The sequence below is a fragment of the Macaca mulatta genome, chromosome 3 (assembly GCF_049350105.2).
Source record: "Macaca mulatta isolate MMU2019108-1 chromosome 3, T2T-MMU8v2.0, whole genome shotgun sequence".
In the NCBI taxonomy this organism is placed as follows: Eukaryota; Metazoa; Chordata; class Mammalia; order Primates; family Cercopithecidae; genus Macaca; species Macaca mulatta.
In genome coordinates, this window is record NC_133408.1 from 10,274,859 (window position 1) to 10,292,454 (window position 17,596).

At 37.9% G+C, this 17,596-nt stretch overlaps 1 protein-coding gene across 3 annotated transcripts in view; it reads right to left on the reverse strand.

The window, feature by feature from the left end:
* The window catches only part of TTC3 (tetratricopeptide repeat domain 3), a 120,068-nt gene that overhangs the window by 26,193 nt on the left and 76,279 nt on the right, over positions 1-17,596 (reverse strand). For all 3 annotated transcript variants that reach the window (XM_077995759.1, XM_015132904.3, XM_077995760.1), the window contains 7 exons: positions 16,728-16,774; positions 15,617-15,673; positions 14,427-14,500; positions 12,275-12,439; positions 9,866-10,931; positions 8,861-8,926; positions 4,949-5,098 (listed from right to left, as the gene is read on the reverse strand). In XM_077995759.1, coding sequence (XP_077851885.1) covers positions 4,949-5,098; positions 8,861-8,926; positions 9,866-10,931; positions 12,275-12,439; positions 14,427-14,500; positions 15,617-15,673; positions 16,728-16,774 — 1,625 coding nt within the window. The remainder of the gene's footprint in view (positions 1-4,948; positions 5,099-8,860; positions 8,927-9,865; positions 10,932-12,274; positions 12,440-14,426; positions 14,501-15,616; positions 15,674-16,727; positions 16,775-17,596) is intronic.

Sequence of the window (17,596 nt, forward strand, 5' to 3'; positions counted from 1 at the left end):
AACTGTTTCCTCAAGAAAATGATGCCCAAAGGAGAAGCAGGAGGGAGTCAGGCTCAGGGAGAAGGAAAACCACTCCAGGCAGAAGGGATGGTACTGGGAAAAGGTTTGGAAGTGAAAAATTGAATGACCAACATTATCCATTAAATTAGAGAACGATGCAGAGAGCTGGCAAGGGAGAAGGCGGAAGAGGAAGCAGGCACACAGAAGGCTCTTGGTAATTACTGAGTATTAGTAAATTACTGGTGCTGACCTACTGTAGTGGAGGGATAGCATTCATAGCTCCATCCTTCACACTCTGCAGCCACTCCATTTGTCATGTGACTTGCAGTTCCCTTCACTAATGAGGCAAAGTCTATTTTTCCCAGCCCTGACTCTGGCTGGCTATGTGACTGCTTTTGCTGGTGGGGTCTAAGCAGACCTGAAGTCAGCAGAGGCTTGAAAGGTGCCGTGTGGCCATCCTTGCTTGCCGTTGCACCTTCCTACTGCCTTCAGAATAGGATTTTCAGGGTGGAAGATGCAAGACATGTGGAGCAGAGCTAGTTGTCCCAGTCATTCCAGCTGAGGTCATTCTAGATCAATCTACAGCCAGCTGACCCCAGATATGTAGGCAAGAACAGTAAAGATGCTGCAGAGCTCTTGCTGGCCCAAAGGTGAACTGATCCAGCCAAGCCCAAGCAGGACCAGCTGATCGAGACTCCTATGCTAAGCGATTACAGTCACGTGTCACTGGGGTTTTGTGGCTGGGAGTTACTCAGCATTATTATGACAGTGATTAACTGATATGCCTACACTGCTGTAAAGTGGTGAGAAACACTCCTAACAGTTGAATGGGGCTGTGGAGCTGACCTTCTCTTAAGGGAGAACAAATGCATGGGCTCTGAAGCCTGACATGACCTGTTCTGCCACTTCGCACTGGTGAGGCTCGGGGAAAGCTGCATCAGCTGCTCCCACCTCCATTTCCTCACGAGTAACATGCAGATTTATGTACCACAGTATAACACTACTGTATAAGGACTGTTTTGAGATTAAATACATGTAAAAACAATTGAGTATGGCACATAGTAGGAGCTTCATAAATGTTAGATTTTAAAAAGGCTGAACTTGACAAGGACCCATGACTGAAGAGGAGAATCCCACCTCTGCACCGGTGTGGGCTAGGGAAGTTTTGACAGGAAGGGCCAAGATTCTGTTCTAATACAGACAAAGGTCCAAAAATCTACCCTGTAAATTATTCTGGGCCAAATGATTTGACAGTGTTTTTAAGAGCTGATGTTGACTCAATGTCCATTTTAGCATCTTATTAAAGCACCTTAAGACCATATGTCCTGGGCAGATAGGGAGTGACTGATTAATAAATATGGGGTTTCTTTTTGGGGGTGATAAAAGTTTTCCGGAATTAGATAGTGGTAACGGTTACACAATAATGTGAATATTCAAAAAACCACTATATTGTACACTTTGTAATGGTTAAAACAGCAAATTTTATGTTATGTGAACTTTATTCTCAAACAAAAATGAACCTATGTCCTTCAGCAATACTGCAACCAGTTATAACCTGCCAGTCATAGGTTAAGGTACAATAAAAACAACAAGGGATTCTGGCTTTAAAAAAGCTACTTTTGGCCAGGCACGGTGGCTCATGCCTGTAACCCCAGCACTTTGGGAGGCCGAGGTGGGAGGATCCCAGGAGGTCAGAAGTTCGAGACTAGCCTGGCCAACATGGCGAAACCCCGTCTCTACTAAAAATACAAAAATTAGTCACGCTTGGTGGCGTGCGCCTATAATCCCAGCTACCCAGGAGTCTGAGGCAGGAGAATCGCTGGAACCCGGGAGGCAGAGGTTGCAGTGAGCTGAGATCGTGCCACTGTACTCCAGCCTGGGGGACAGAGCAAGACTCCATCTAAAAACTAAAAAAAATTTTAAAAAGCCACTTTTCCACTGGCAGAGAATAGATAACTGGCCTAACTACCTATAGAGGCCATTCCTAGCTCATGAATAATAATAGAACCCCATCAGCTATATATAATACCTCGCTCAGATTTTTACTGATGCTTAGAATATGCTAAGCATTCTTTTTTCTTTTTCTTTTTCTTTTTTTTTTTTGAGATGGAGTCTAGCTGTTGTCGCCCAGACTGGAGTGCAGTGGTACGATCTTGGCTCACTGCAACCTCTGCCTCCCAGGTTCAAGTGATTCTCCCGCCTCAGCCTCCCAAGTAGCTACGATTACAGGCGCCCACCACCATGCCCAGCTAATTTTTGTACTTTTGGTAGAGATGGGGTTTCACCATGTTGGCCAGGCTGGTCTCGAACTCCTGATCTCAGGTGATATGCCCGCCTTGGCCTCCCAAAGTGCTGGGATTACAGGTGTAAGCCACTGTGCCCGGCCTGTATATGCTAAGCATTCTTTTTTTTTTTTTTTTTGAGACAGAGTCTCGCTCTGTCGCCCAGGCTAGAGTACATGGTGTGATCTCAGCTCACTGCAAGCTCCACCTCCCCGGTTCACGCCATTCTCCTGCCTCAGCCTCGTGAGTAGCTGGGACTACAAGGCGCCCATCACCACACCTGGCTAAGTTTTTTTTTTTTTTTTTGTATTTTTAGTAGAGACAGGTTTCACCGTGTTAGCCAGGATGGTCTCGACCTCCTGACCTTGTGATCCACCTGCCTCGGCCTCCCAAAGTGCTAGGATTACAGGCGTGAGCCACCGCGCCCGGCCATATGCGAAGCATTCTTAAAGTGGTTTGTAAAAAAACAATTTTCTTAGCAGAGGCACAAGTAGAATTTTGGGTGGGACAGTTCCTCCTTGAGTACTGTACTTACTATCTCTGGCTATCCCCTGTCCCTTTTTCAACCACCCCAGGTGGGACCTCCCAAAGCTGTGAAGTAGACAATACATTATTAGTGAGAAGACTGAGAGTCAAAGAGGCTGAAGAAATTGTCTAACATCACAAAGCTATTACGTGGAGGTGCTGCGGTGTGGTGTGGGCAGTGGGACTCTAATGCACTCAGATTTCTAGAGCTTCCCTGTTTTTCTGTTCTCTGTAAGGGGCTGGGTGTGCATTTGCTACATTCAAACATGGCATCAAGTAACTAGAGTAAAAGGAAAAGTTGGTTAGCTTATAACCTCAGCAATCTGCAGTCAAAGGCCAAAGGGAAATATCAGGAAAAGCCACTCGTTTCTTTCTATGTTTATAAGAAATTTCTCCATGAGCTATGAGCATAACCACCATTAATAAAGAAATGACTATGGCTAAATCTCATCTACTCTTATGTGGACACCAACCCAAGGAACTCAGATTAGCAACTTATCCTGGTAGGGAATAGGTATACATTTTACGTCGTAAGTCTAATAACTTATCAGGCCTATAATTTGGGGGGTTTATTGCCCTTTTAAGTCACTCTTGAGTAGGGCCACCCAACAGCAGACTCAAAGTCTTAACAAGTTAAAAAAAAGCCTGACAGCTGGAGCCCTCCCCATGGGTGCTTTATTTCCCAGACTCTTCTGGACTGACTATACAAAGAAAGAACCTTGATGAACTGTACACACAGAGCACACAGTCAGACCAGCAATTTATAAATCTGGGAAAGCCTCTGCCAGAAAGAAAGATACCTCACCAGCTGAATGCTACCTTTAAGACTATGTTTCCAATCTGCCTCATCACTGAAACAGGCAGCTACAGGCATTCCCACATGCATTTATTAAAACTGAAGTTTCCTGAGGCAAAATAAGGTTTATAAAACTATTTTGTTTTGTTAAACCCCCAAGTAGCTTATAGAAACTTGTGTTTCATGTGTCACTATGCTATGTAGGATTTTGCTTTTGTTCTTTTTTACTTCTCCCAGCCAGGAAACTGAGTAAAGTCTCAGGATCTATCTAATTCTTCTTGTCCTTAGAATCTCCCCAGTCTCATCTTGAATATAAACAGGTCCTGGGGAATGTTATGACAGTTACCTTTACAAACTGACCCTAGGCTTTCTACTAAAATCTTAGTAAATAGGTTTCCTGATTAAGGTCCCACTAAGCTAGTTTTCTTCTATTTAATATGTTACCCCAGCTATTGATCCAGACTTCTGGAACAAATTCCTCCTTTCTTAAATGAATTAATATTCTTTTGTTACCTTTCTAAACAGATGATGGTAGCTTTTAAAAACAAATGCACCATGATTTCCTCACATCTATGATTCCATTTTTTCACTAATTCAATCTGGCTTTGCCACTAATTGCTATCCCTCCACTAGCCACGTATCTGATGATCAGTCTTCACTAACAGAATTCAAGGTCAGCAGATCTCAACAAGATACTCTGGGTGACTTTACAGTTCTAGTATGTCTAAGGCTCCATGTGTTATTCTTATACTTCCTTAGGAGTAAGATGAAGATGATGATAACAGTAGCATCTGATACGTACTGAGTCCTTACGAACAAGGCAGTTTTAAGTACTTTATAAGTATTAATCTAACCATACATAATGTGAGTTATTATTACTCACATTTTCCAGGTAAAGAACTAAAAGCACAGAGAAGTTAAGTAAATTGCCCAAGATTAGAACTAGTATAGAACCATGCCTAGATCTGAACCCACCAGTCTGTCTCCAGGGTTCTCATTCTGAACCTCTATTGCTATGCTGCCTCTCAATATAAACAAGAATTTATCTCAGAGCTCAGTCACCATAAAATAGAGTTTTAGTTAACCAAGGAAACTGAACTATAGCTAAACGAAAACCCAGATTTATAGCCCCTTTCTCATAAGGCAGTTTGCAGAGGTTCTAAAGCACGGCAAGAAACAGCCACTTTAATATGTCGTGAAGAAATCTGAAGCAGGCAATTCTGAGAAAGAATCTTTTGTTTAGTCAACGAGGCAGAAGTTCAGCTGAAGCTGCACAAGCACAGTTACACTCATATTCTCCTAACTATGCTATGTGCAATTAAAGACAGGTTTCACATAGGATTACCTTGTTTTCTTCTAAGTGCCTTTTCAACTTTTCTTCCAGGTCCCTGGTCTCTTCTAAGCCCTTAAGTTTCATCTGCTCATAATTTTCATATGCTTCTTTAAGTTGCTCTTGTAATACCTGGTGCTCCTTTTCAATCCGTGAAATTTCCCCCTAAAAGTGAATTACAAAACAAACTATTAAAAATCATTTAAAATGCCTACTTATGATCTTGTTCTTTACTGTTTCTTAAACAAAGGAGAGTAAAAGGCAGATGAAAATTTACAAGGGAAATGTCACAATAATTCAAGAATTAAAAACCTCTAAACAGTGTTTAGCACAACCAGCTCTTTTATAAATATAATCATTCATATTATTGAAATTCAAATTCTCCAATCTATAATTAGTTCTGAATATTTGTTTTAGAAGGGTTCAATATTAGATCAACAGTTTGATTTAAATGTCACTCTCCACAATTAACACCAACGATTATTTATTAGGTTTAAAAAGTTGCACTTATTATACATATTTTAGATATAAACAGAACATTTTAACTTTGGCTTTACTTTTAGGTGTTTCAAATAAATAGTTGCTGGTTATTTCAAAATGACAAAATATTATCAATGAATTATTGTCAGTTAGTTTCTTGCACCAGCTTAACAACAACAAAAAAAACCCCAAACCCAGAAACCATTCTGTTGGCAAACAATAAATGTCATTTAGGTAATTATTTTTTAAAACCTTTCAAACTGCATATAACTTTAAAAGAGCATCTGTTTGATGCTGGCAGCTTCTCCAGCTGGAGGTAACTGTCCTCCATGTGGCAGCCAGGCTTTAGAAATCTATCACAAGCACAAACCTGGTCCACTGACACTTCCTGTACCTTCCCACAATACCTTAGTATTTTTCGAGTGTAAAAAAGCAGGGAATCAAGTATTTGAAACTCCGTGAATGATCAGTTAGAGAACTGTGAATTACGGTCAGATTGACCATGCATGCCCATTTGCCTTGGAGCATGCCACTTTGTCTGCCCAGACTGAAAGTTTAGTACTATAAATAGAGTCCATGCTTAACTAAATTAATTAAACAGTCAACCTTACTATTACTCAGGAGCAAAACTTTATGGTTTAAGACTTTAGTTACCTCCATTTTAATTTTTAATTCAGCAAAAGGATCACGGTGAATAGTAACTTGCTATCATGAATGAATTTACATGCCGCAAATTACCAACAGAGACAGGCAGGAAGCTAAATGCCACCTCTATGTTATACATTTAAACTTCACCATACATCTGTGAGAAATACATTATTTTTGCCTTTAATAGATCAGAAAACCAAGTGAGGAAACTTCTCAAAGTCCCAGGAGAAAGTAGCAATGCTGGGATTCAAATGCAAGTCTCACTGGTTGAGAAGCCAACAATCAACTATACTAGCATCGAGGTCCTAAAACTAAGAGCTAATTTAAGAAAGCATTTGTGAACGTTCCCATCACTAATAAAAACACTCATTTGAGAGTCAAAAGCACTGACTCATTAAACAACAGAGCCTACCTTGTTTAAAGCTAAGCACAGCATAAGACTTCAACAACAGTAAACAGGCCAAAACGTTCACTATAGGACTATTTGTAAACATAAAAAGCTGACACAATCTAAATGTTCAACAAGAATTTGGTCAAATAAATTATCACACATTAATAAAATGGAAAACCAAGTATCCATTTAAAATGATGCTATAAATCATATTTACTGATATGGAAACAAGCCTACAATATATTAAAGGTTGCAAATTTCAAATACAATATATATGCTGTGATCCCATCTTTTAAAAACTATTGTTTAATTATATGTAAATGTTCAAACATCCTGGAAGGCTACACATCAAAATGTTAACATGAGTGATGGGAAGGTAGATGATTTTCAATTTTTCTTTCATAATTTTTGGTATTATTCATTTAAAAAATTTAATAACTCTATATATTATTTTTATCATTAGCAACAACTAAACGCTATTTGTACAAATAGCAGCAGGAAACACAAGTTTTGACCTTCCTCCTACTTAACGAGACATTGATCTTGTCAATCATTCCATATCTAACTATAGAACTGCTTTTTAAATGACCCCATAATATTTCATTTTACAGGTATATCATAATTTAACTAGTCCGCTATTGATGGAGGTTTAGATTGTATTCAATTTTCTGCTGATTCAAATACAGACAAAACAAACACACGAATCTCCGTGGCTCACTGGTCTCTCTCTATACATATGAGTGCAGATCGATTCCTAACTGCCTTCCCAGAAATATCAGTTTCACTATCTTTCAAAATGTGAATGATTGCTTTTCTTATTTCAAGTTGGGTGGGCATCTGTTTATATGTTTAAAAATCATCTGTATTTCTTTCATTGTGAATTGTCTATTCACATCCATTCTCATCTTTGTGATAGGCTGTTAATCTTTTCCTTACTGATTTATAGAAACTCTGTCTGTTAAGGAAATTAGTTCTTTATCTGTTTCACACTGCACATAATTTTCCTTGTTTGTCATCTGTGTTTTGACATGTGTATGTGTATATATTTGTTCTTATACATATGCTATGCATATAGGATATACACATTACATGCCATGTGAGTGAGTTATCTTGGGAGTAGAACCTCTGGCCCCAGTTACTCCCACAGATGACCGAGCCCTGGTCAACATCTTGGCTAGCCATGTGAGAATCTCCAGAACCATCCACCCTAAACTGCTCCTGAATTCCTGACTTAGAGCGAAATTGCGAGATTTCACAATTGTGAAATATTTACTGTTTTAAGCCACTAGTTTTGAAGTTGTTTGTTATATATACAGCAATATACATAACTAATTAGGCCTGTTCATGTATATACTGGGATTGTGTTAAATTTTAAAAAGCTTTAGGGAGAACCAATCTCATTATCAAATTAGGTGTTCTTATCCAAGTACAGGAAATATCTTTTCATTGAAGGCCTCTATGTGTCTCTCCATAGCATTTAAAAATTTTCTTTATATACATTTAAGTATTTTATCTCTTTTTTTGGTATTGAAAATATTTTCTTTTAACATACTTTCTAACAGGTAACTGTTTGTATATATTTTTATATACAAGTATAGGTTTATAGAGGTTAGTATAGGTTTTCAGTTGATCATTTTGGATTTTCCTGCTACACAATCTTAGCCTTTGTAAATAATGATAGTCACTTCTCCTCTTTTCTGTCTTCTTTCTTTCTCATATCTGCTTTCTCAGTTAATATACCCAGGATAATAATAAATATTAATGGTGAGGCTTTACTACTAAGCAAGATGATGGCTTTCGGCTTAAAATATTAGCATGTTGAGAAATATTCATCATTTCCCATTTTCTTACTAGTTTTGGTCAAGACAGTGACCTGGATTTTATCCAATACCTTTTCAGTAACTTTGAGTTGATAAGACAACTTTTCTCTTATGATGCATATTAACGAAATAAATTATATTAGTAGGTTTTCTAACTGAATCATTATTATAGTAGAGAAGGTCTTTATAGTATCTTTCTGTATTATCCACGTGAATAAGCTTACTTATAAATTATTACATGCTCATTATAATGACCAGTTAAAACAATAAAGCTGGCCAGCCTGGGTGACAGCAAGACTCTGTCTCAAAAATAATTAAAATAAAATAAATAAAATAAAAATTTAAAAATAATAAAACAATAACGCTGTTATAATTTGAAATAAATATGCTGGAAAAAATTTACCTTTTCCTTCCCTTCTCAAATTTCAACAATGAAAACAAAATCATTTTTTTGTTATGTTCTCAAGCTTATTCCATGATAACTTTGTGTGGAAAAAGCTGACTCCAAAATAGTTCTAGTTTATCATTCCATCTGGATAAATTAATGAAAACTAAACCTTTAAACAGTTTAACGTAATTTTGACTCACTTGTTGTTCCTCAAAAGGATTATATGGCTCAGTATTGACTTCTTGGTGTATTATGTTCCAAGATACCTGTGGGCAAAACAAAAAATTAAAATTCACTTTATCTCAATTGCTCTAGTAAAATAAGCCCATCAGGTAATAACACTTTAAAACACACCCACAATTTTTTCAAGGTTTTTTTCCCATTTAGATCATGTTCCATACTTTCTGTAAACATGTATATTAGGAAAATTATTTAGAATTAGTATAACTGAAAATGATTATGATCCACTGCTCTTAACCTATTTTTTTCAAAGCTTCCTAGAAAACATAATGAGGAGTGGGGCAATTCAATAAGGATTTAATGAATTCATACCCTATAAAGGCAATCATAAGAGAATTTTAATTTCATCTCATGCTTGTTAGGAAGGAACTCATACACATCTCTCTTGTTTCTATCTGGCTGTCTCTTTTTTTCTCATTCCTCCCCTGGTTTGACAGGAGAAGCTGGGCATGTGTAGGTCAGGGTCTTCCTTTTTCCTTCTCTTCCTTTCTGAGTAGCTGCCAGCACATTTTCCCTTTCTCCTCCATGCGGTAAGTCTTATGGGACAGGGACCCCACGCTGGAAGGCCTCCAGGTGGGCCCTCCTGTAACTGGCAGGTAAGGCACTGTGATACAGGCTACACTGCCAGCCAGCACTTGACTTTTCTACAAACAGCCACCTTCTCCTCCAGCCCCTTTATTAATTCTTAGGATGACGTTTTGGCTCCACCTGCTGTCTTATTTCTCAATGTGCGTAGAATTTCGGTAGCAAAGATGGGTATTTTTGAGACCCAAGCTTCTTTCTGAGAAGATTACCTGGCACACTTCACAAAACAGTTCATATTTTTAAAATATTTTCAGGCAAAAGCTTCAGTAATCATTATAAAGTCAATCAACTTTAAGGATTCTTGTAAATATAACGGCAATGAAAAATGAAAAGGAAAATTTAACTTCAGTATTAAGAAGACTTTTCTATTTAACTCTTACCTGTATGGCAACCATCTGCACGTGTGGAATGTTTGTTACTGCACTGATGCTTTCTGGAATTACTTCACATTTGTTGTTAGAATTTCCACAGTGCCCATCATTTCTGTTAGATTCACTCAGGACTGTATGAGCATCCCCTGTGCTGCAGTGTGACTTTACAGATATTCCCGAAGAGTCTTCAAGGATCTGTGTTTCAGAGGCAATCTGGTGACCAACAGCATTCTCAGCATTCAAATGATGACCCTCAAAATAGGCAGCGGCATTTTTATCTGCTCTGTCATTGGCTACAAAAGACGGCACCACTGGTACTGATCTTGGTAGCTGATATTCAGGAGAAAGGCTGGCCAAGGGTGTATATATGCTGGTGTACTGGGGCAAACCTGGTAACACGTTTATGTATGCTGCCGGTGTCTGGGTGATATCAAATCTCTGGAAAGGAAGATACGTACAGTATCCTGTGAACAAATGGGATTGAGCCCAGTAAGTTGGTTTCACATCCTCAAGAACCGGTCTGGGGGAATTAGAGGAGAATCGCTTGTAATTTGCATCTTCAGAGCCTGGTGTGGGAGAATTGGAAGAGGCCCCTTTGGGTTTCCCATCCTCAGAAACTTGTCTAGAAGAATTGTCGGCTACTGGTTTGGCCCTCACATCTTCACACGCTGGCTCAGGAGAATTTGCAGACACAGGTTTGGGTTTCACATCTTCAGAAGCTGGTGCTGAAGATGAATCTGACACTGGTGTAGACTTTACATCTGGTTTAAATTCCCTTGCAGCTGGATTCAGAGGTAGTTTAACTCGTAAATACTCTCCTGCTTTTGAAATTTCTTCTACTTTTGTTTTAATGTTTTTCTTCTTCCTTTTTTTCTTGAGCCGTGATGCAACTTTCTTCAATGCAATACAGTTGTCAATCACAACAAAACGAGGACATCCCAAGAGAAAAGGTTTTAAACCTCCTGCTTTTTCTAGTATCTGTCGAGTTTCTTCTGGGAAAAACTCATATTCTTGAGAGAACATCTTGTTACTCATGTCCAAGGGACCATGCTCCTCCAAAAACTGAGAGAAGTAACTTGGAAAAAATTTACATTTACATGAGTTACTATAAGGAAGTACTTGAATACGTCTATAAATAAAAAACTTTTATTCTCCCAAAGGAAAACAGTTTCACTTTTCACTGATCTCAACCTTTCCCCAACAACAAATATAACAAACATAAGGTTAACTGCAATCAATGATACTATACAGAAAATTTTGTATACCTCCTAGAAAATGATCATTTAAAACTTTTCTGGGAGTGAGGGAAAGCAAAATGAAATCAAAAAGTTATCTTATAACTTTCAACTATGTAATTATATAATTTATTCTAAAAACAATAAAAAAATAAAAATTTATTCAGGAAAGATAACAATAATGCTAATAATAAGAATTTTAAATAAAAAGAGAAAATCAAATCCAAAAACAAATCCTATTTGAATTTGTGTACAGCAAATACTGAAAACTACATACTTTAGCTTTACTTTTGGATGCCTGAGGCAAATTCTAGCATATTTTAAGAAATAATAGTTTAATTTTACAGTTATTTCCACACTGTCATTCAAGAGTTCTCTGGAAATATGATTTGCTCGGCATTTCAACTCTAAAGAAAAACCATGAAGAAGGATCTAAGAGCACAGAACTAAATAGGAATGATGCAATGGAGGAAAACAGAAGAAAGGGCCATATGGTGGATATGCTACTGACAGGACTTCCAGGAGAAGAGTTGGCTTTTAAATTAATACTCTATTACAGACCTCAGCCCTTGATTTATTTTCTTAAAAGGAAGGCCTCATGCACTATTTAATAACACAAAGCTCAAAATGGTAAGCTATTTCTGAGATTTTCCTGAATTTTTTACTTGTTTTATCCACCCCACTCAATTATCGATCTAGTAGCTCAAACTGACAAAATCAATAATCATTAGGACTCTAAATTTAATAATTAAAAATCCTCAGGGCGGGGCGAAGTGGCTCATGCCTGTAATCTCACCATTTTGGAAGGCCGAGGCAGGCAGATCACTTGAGGCCAGGAGTTGGAGACCTGCCTGGCCAACACGGTGAAACCCCTTCTCTACTAAAAATACAAAAATTAGCCAGGCATGGTGGTGCAAGCCTGTAATCTCAGCTACTCAGGAAGCTGAGGCATGAGAATCACCTGAACCTGAGAGGCACAGGTTGTGGTGAGCAGAGATTGCACCACTGCACTCCAGCCCATGTGACATGGCAAGACTCTGTCTCAAAAAAAAAAAAAGTCCTAAATTAACTTTGTGTAAAATGTGGCAAAATCTCTAAAAACAGGCACAAATTAAACAACTTCTGATCTTAAATTGGCAGCCTCGGTATAAAATAATGATTGTAAAAATTTCAACCCACTTACTCATACAGAGTTGAACATTTTTGTTTTGGGTTCATTTCCCATAGCTTCTTATTGCGGACAACATATTCGTTACTGTGTTGGTCATAGAGAGCTTCGAATTCTTCTACATCTTGCCGAAGATGGTCAGGCACTGCAAAAGGGCCTGCAGAATCTGAATTTCGATTGCTGGTAAATAACAACAAAAAACACCCAGTTTTGTGAAAGATAAACTTTTGGTTTATTATTTAACCAGAAGAATGTTTAATTGAAATAAACACAATAATGGCAATATATTACTCAGCTCTATGTTGCAAAAATATAGCACCAGGGAACTTAGTGTAGATAAGTTACCCTTCCACAGTTATAGGCAAGAAATATCATATCCGACAATCTAAGTAAGCACTTTCAATTATTTAGTCTTGCTCCAAAGAGCAAAATTCTTAAAACTCCATAATTTAAAAAAATGTTGCATTAACTATAACTTGTTAAATGACTGAAAGACAAATGAAGACTGTATTACAACTGCTATTAAGTAAGTTAAAGTGAGACTGAGACTGGTAAATGTTATTAATAAAAGGTTTTTTTAGGCCGGGTGCGGTGGCTCACGCCTGTAATCCCAGCACTGTGGGAGGCCATGGTGGGCGGATCACTTGAGGTCAGGAGTTCAAGATCAGCCTGACCAACACGGAGAAACCCTGTCCCTAATAAAAATACAAAATTAGCCAGGCATCGTGGCACATGGCTGTAATCCCAACTACTCAGGAGGCTGAGGCAGGAGAATTGCTTGAACCCGGGAGGTGGAGGTTGCGGTGAGCTGAGATCACGCCATTCACGCCATTGCACTCCAGTCTGGGCAACAAGAGCGAAACTCCATCTAAACAAAAGTTTTTTTTAAATATAAGATGTTAGCACTCTAAAAAGATGTAGTAGTTTGAGTGTGGACTCTAAAACCAGGCTGCATGACTTAAATCCCAGCTCTGCTATTTATAAGCTTTGTGTTCTTGGACAAGTCGTTCTGCACTGTGCCTCAGAGTTTCCTTATCTGTACACTGGACAGAATATTATAGCACTTACCTCCTAGGCGGGATAAGTGGATTGAAAGAGTTTATTAATGTAAACCCCCTAAAACAATGTCTGATACATAAGAATTAATCTCAGTAAAGGCTATGCTATGGTCTAAATGTTTGTGTTCCTGCAAAACTCATATGTTGAAACCTAATCACCAATGTGATGGTGTCAGGATGTGGACTCTTTGGGAGGTAATTAGGCTCTGCCCCCATGAATGGACTTAGTGCCCTTATAAAAGAGGCCCCAGAGAGTTGCCTTGTCCCTTCCACCATGAGAAAACACAGCAAGAAGGCACCATCTATGAAACAGAAAGCAGGCCCTCACCACACACTGAATCTGCCAGTACCTTGATCTTGGACTTCCCAGCCTCCAGAACTGTGAGGAATAAATTTCTGTGTGTAAGCCTCCCAGTTTATGGTATATTGTTATAGCAGCACAAACTGACTAAGACAGGCTATTATTTTAACTTAAAACAATACCCTACTTAAGGAATCCATGAAAACGACCACGTAAATTTTTAACTGTTCTGATAACTCCTTTAAGAAATGTGAAAAAAAAAACCATGTTGTACATTTTTGGTTCATAAAGGAATATGGGTTACTACTACTCACTAGTTTTATTTCTTAAATATTTGTTTCTTGAAAACTCAGTTTCGACAACCAGATGGCATTGAAAATCACTAATATATAAGGTGAAACCACAACATCATATACAGCTCCCAAAACAGCTTCTTCTCTATTACAGCAAAAATGCTAGTAAGTATTAACAGAACATTCTCTCTATTGACTATTTTAAAGAATAATTTGTAGACATTTTTCTATGATTTTCCCACAGAGCCTTGCACATGGTAGGTTCTCAATATGTACTTAGTGAATGAACGTTACCAGTATTGTGACTTTAACACAGTTTGAATGAATTCTTAATGCCTTCTAGCCATGCTATGTAAATGTAATCAAGATAGAATTACATCAGGCTGTCACATGCACAGCTTTAGAAAGGAAAGTTAGGGAAATAAAACACAAGTTTATATACATTAAATTAACATAACTTATTAAGTAAAGACATTTGAGTTAAAATGAAGCAAAAATTTAAAAATTATACTTACGTATGGTCTTCACTTGAAGTGATGACATCATTATTTGGAGTTACTGAAGTTGTCCCAGACCCAACTAACATAGGCTGGTTTAAAAGACAGAAAAATGACAATCATTTTCTACCTTAAAATTCCATTAAAGAAAAAAAAATCATTAAAATTGATGAATGCTTATATAAACACACATACAAATTGCTAATATTTAAGATCTATCCAAATTTTCTTACAAACAGGAACACATAGTAATAAAAGTTTCAACAGCCAAAAATAAGCTCAAATTAACATTTAGGATAGTTTCCAATGCTCCAAAAAAATTTAAATGTTACTCAGTTTAAACTCCCATTTTACCTAAACTAAATACATATAGTCAAAGATAAAAATAAAAGTTGTATTTGAACTCCTTAGCTCTTCTCATCTTTTGAAGATTTGCTACTCTCTCTCACTCCATCCCCCTTTCTGCTCCCCACATACACAAGAGCCATGAAGAACCCACCAAAGACTTAAAAATTGTGCTCTACTCTGGCACAGTAGTTCACGCCTGTAAGGCCAAGGTGGGCAGATCGCTTGAACCCAGGAGTTGTAGACCAGCCTGGGCAATACAGCAAAACCCCATCTCTATAAAAAATTAGCTGGGCATGGTGGCATGCACCTTCATTCTGGCTACTCAGGAGGCTGAGGTGGGAGGATCACTTGAGCCTAGGAGTTTGAGGCTGCAGTGAGCCGTCACTGCACCACTGCTCTCCAGCCTGGGCGAGAGAAGGAGACCCTGTCTCAAAAATAAAAATAAAAATGCCCTACTTATCTCACGGGCTTGGAGGAGAGCCTTTGGTGAGAGGAAGGAAGGGATTCTATCAATCCTGGGACAATCATAATGATTAGTATTCATCATTTTTAGTTTAAATATGTTATCTATTTTTTGAGACTTATTTTTGGGGACATTATGGCAATTTTTTTTTTACTCAGAAACATCTAAAAAAATTAAAAGGTCAATAAAGAATATGAGTCTCAAGACTTGCTATTATACAATATGAACCTGGAATTTCTTCAAAATGTAGAAGACTGCCAAAACATCTTTAAGTCCTAGAAAGTCTTTCTCTACAAATGTTTCAAAATATCCAAAGAATTGCTCAATTCTAATTTATATGTCCAACTAACTATTTTGGAGAGTTTAGACAATAATTAATACAGAAAATACTCCGTACCTTTGAATCCTTTGGCTTCTTTTTCTTGCCTTTGTTTTTCACCTTGGTAGAACTAAACTAAAAAATGGGGGGAAAATCAGTGAACACTCAAATAACAGCATTATGAATCTCAACATAAAGAAACCATATTGGTTTTCACAGACTAGCCATAAGTTAAATGTACATAAAATGTTTAACAAAAATAACACTACAGTGTATCAGCCAAAGTGCTATGATTTATCATAGAAAACAAGCAAAATTTAATAATACCTAATGTTATAACTAAAATTAAATTGTTCCAACATTTTTATCTTATTTTCCACAGGGTTGGAATGTTGTTTCAAGTAATTAATCAGACTTTTACGTAATTTCAGTTATATGCTATAATAGTATTTTTATTATTAATGTATTTCTTTCACTAAGCCACACTAGACATTCTGCACCTGACCACACACTGGGGCACAAACAGTGAATAACGAAGCCTTCAGCTCCTTATGGGGTATATCGGCTGTGTTTCCCTGCTTAGTCGGGCAATATTTGATGGAGCAGATTAAGATAAAATTTCATATAGATAGATGATTTGCTCCTGAAAATCAGTAAACGGGCATCTTTCTCTTTGAAAACTGCCACAATGCTGTGCTTTTCTCTATTTACTCACTTTCCTAAACTGAAGAATTTCTGAAGAATGAATAAAAGGCAACTGCAAACTACTAAGGAAGACAACTCTGGAACTGTTTTAACTTAAACTCAATTTAGAGCCACTCAAAACAAAGTCCCTTTGTTTTCCTTCTAGAGCAAAAATTAAAACTTTAGTTATTAAAGATAACTTTTCATTTTTATGCCAGGAAATGAAGAACTCTTCCTTTCTTAATTAGAATATTAATGTTTATCAGCTCTGAAACTTCATGGAAATTGTCTAATTTAAGCCTCATAGTTTGCTGATTATTGCTCCAATTCCAAGAAGAAGACTGGCAGTGACTTTCTAATGAAATAGTACATCTTACCCAGACGTCCTTTTAATGTGGTTCTTGAATACTGGCTGTGATGTCAATAAACACTGGCCTGGGTCCCCCTCTCATCCTTGGTTTAACATAGATTAGAACATAAGATTTCAAGTGATCAAGTAACTTACCAGTGCTTCACCACTGTCTTGTTTCCTTAACACAGTACAGCGGCTGTCTGCAGGAATATACAGATGGTTTTGTGAGGAAACTAAATATTTACATTTCCATATAATACACTAAAGCCTTAAAACAACTCCTGATACTACTGGCATAAGCCATGTTCTATTCTTTAATAGGCTTTGACACAAGTGTGGTTTAGAAACCAAGGGCAAAATGGCTGACTAAACAGGAAACCAACTACAAAGAACCATAAAACTTCAATCTGATTCAGCATAATGTGAGTGCCTTCTAGGTGCCATCTATGCTAGTGCTGGGAATAGAGATGCACAAGACAGTCCCTGCCATTGATGAACTCCTGCTCCACTGCCAGAAAGACAAACAGACAAACACCTGTAACCCAGAATGCTAAGTACCACATGAAACACAAGGCAACACAGCTCATGAAGGACTCAGGTCTGCAGTCTGCATGGGAGAGGCCCACAGGAGGGGCAAGGAGGACTCTGAGGAGGAGGGGACATTTAAGTTACTCTGGAAATGAACAAGCAAAGGGGTGGGGCATCGCTGGGGGAACTACATGAACAAAGACAGGAGTCAGGAAAGCACAAGGCAGGTTTGGGCACAGTGAGAAGTGGGGTGTGTGCTCAGAGACAGAGGAGGATGATGAACCCAGACCCCAGATGATGTGAATTTAATTTGTAAGTAAAACTAAACAAATGTTTCCCAAATTGAAGAGTTAAAAGAATCAGAGAGATGTTCTAGAAGAGTCACTACCTGCAATATAAGAGGAAGATGGAAGAGTGGGAGAGTCTAGAGGCATGGAGTCCAGTTTGGAGGCTACTATAGTAGTCTAACTATGGAAAGACAACTAAGGTCCTGG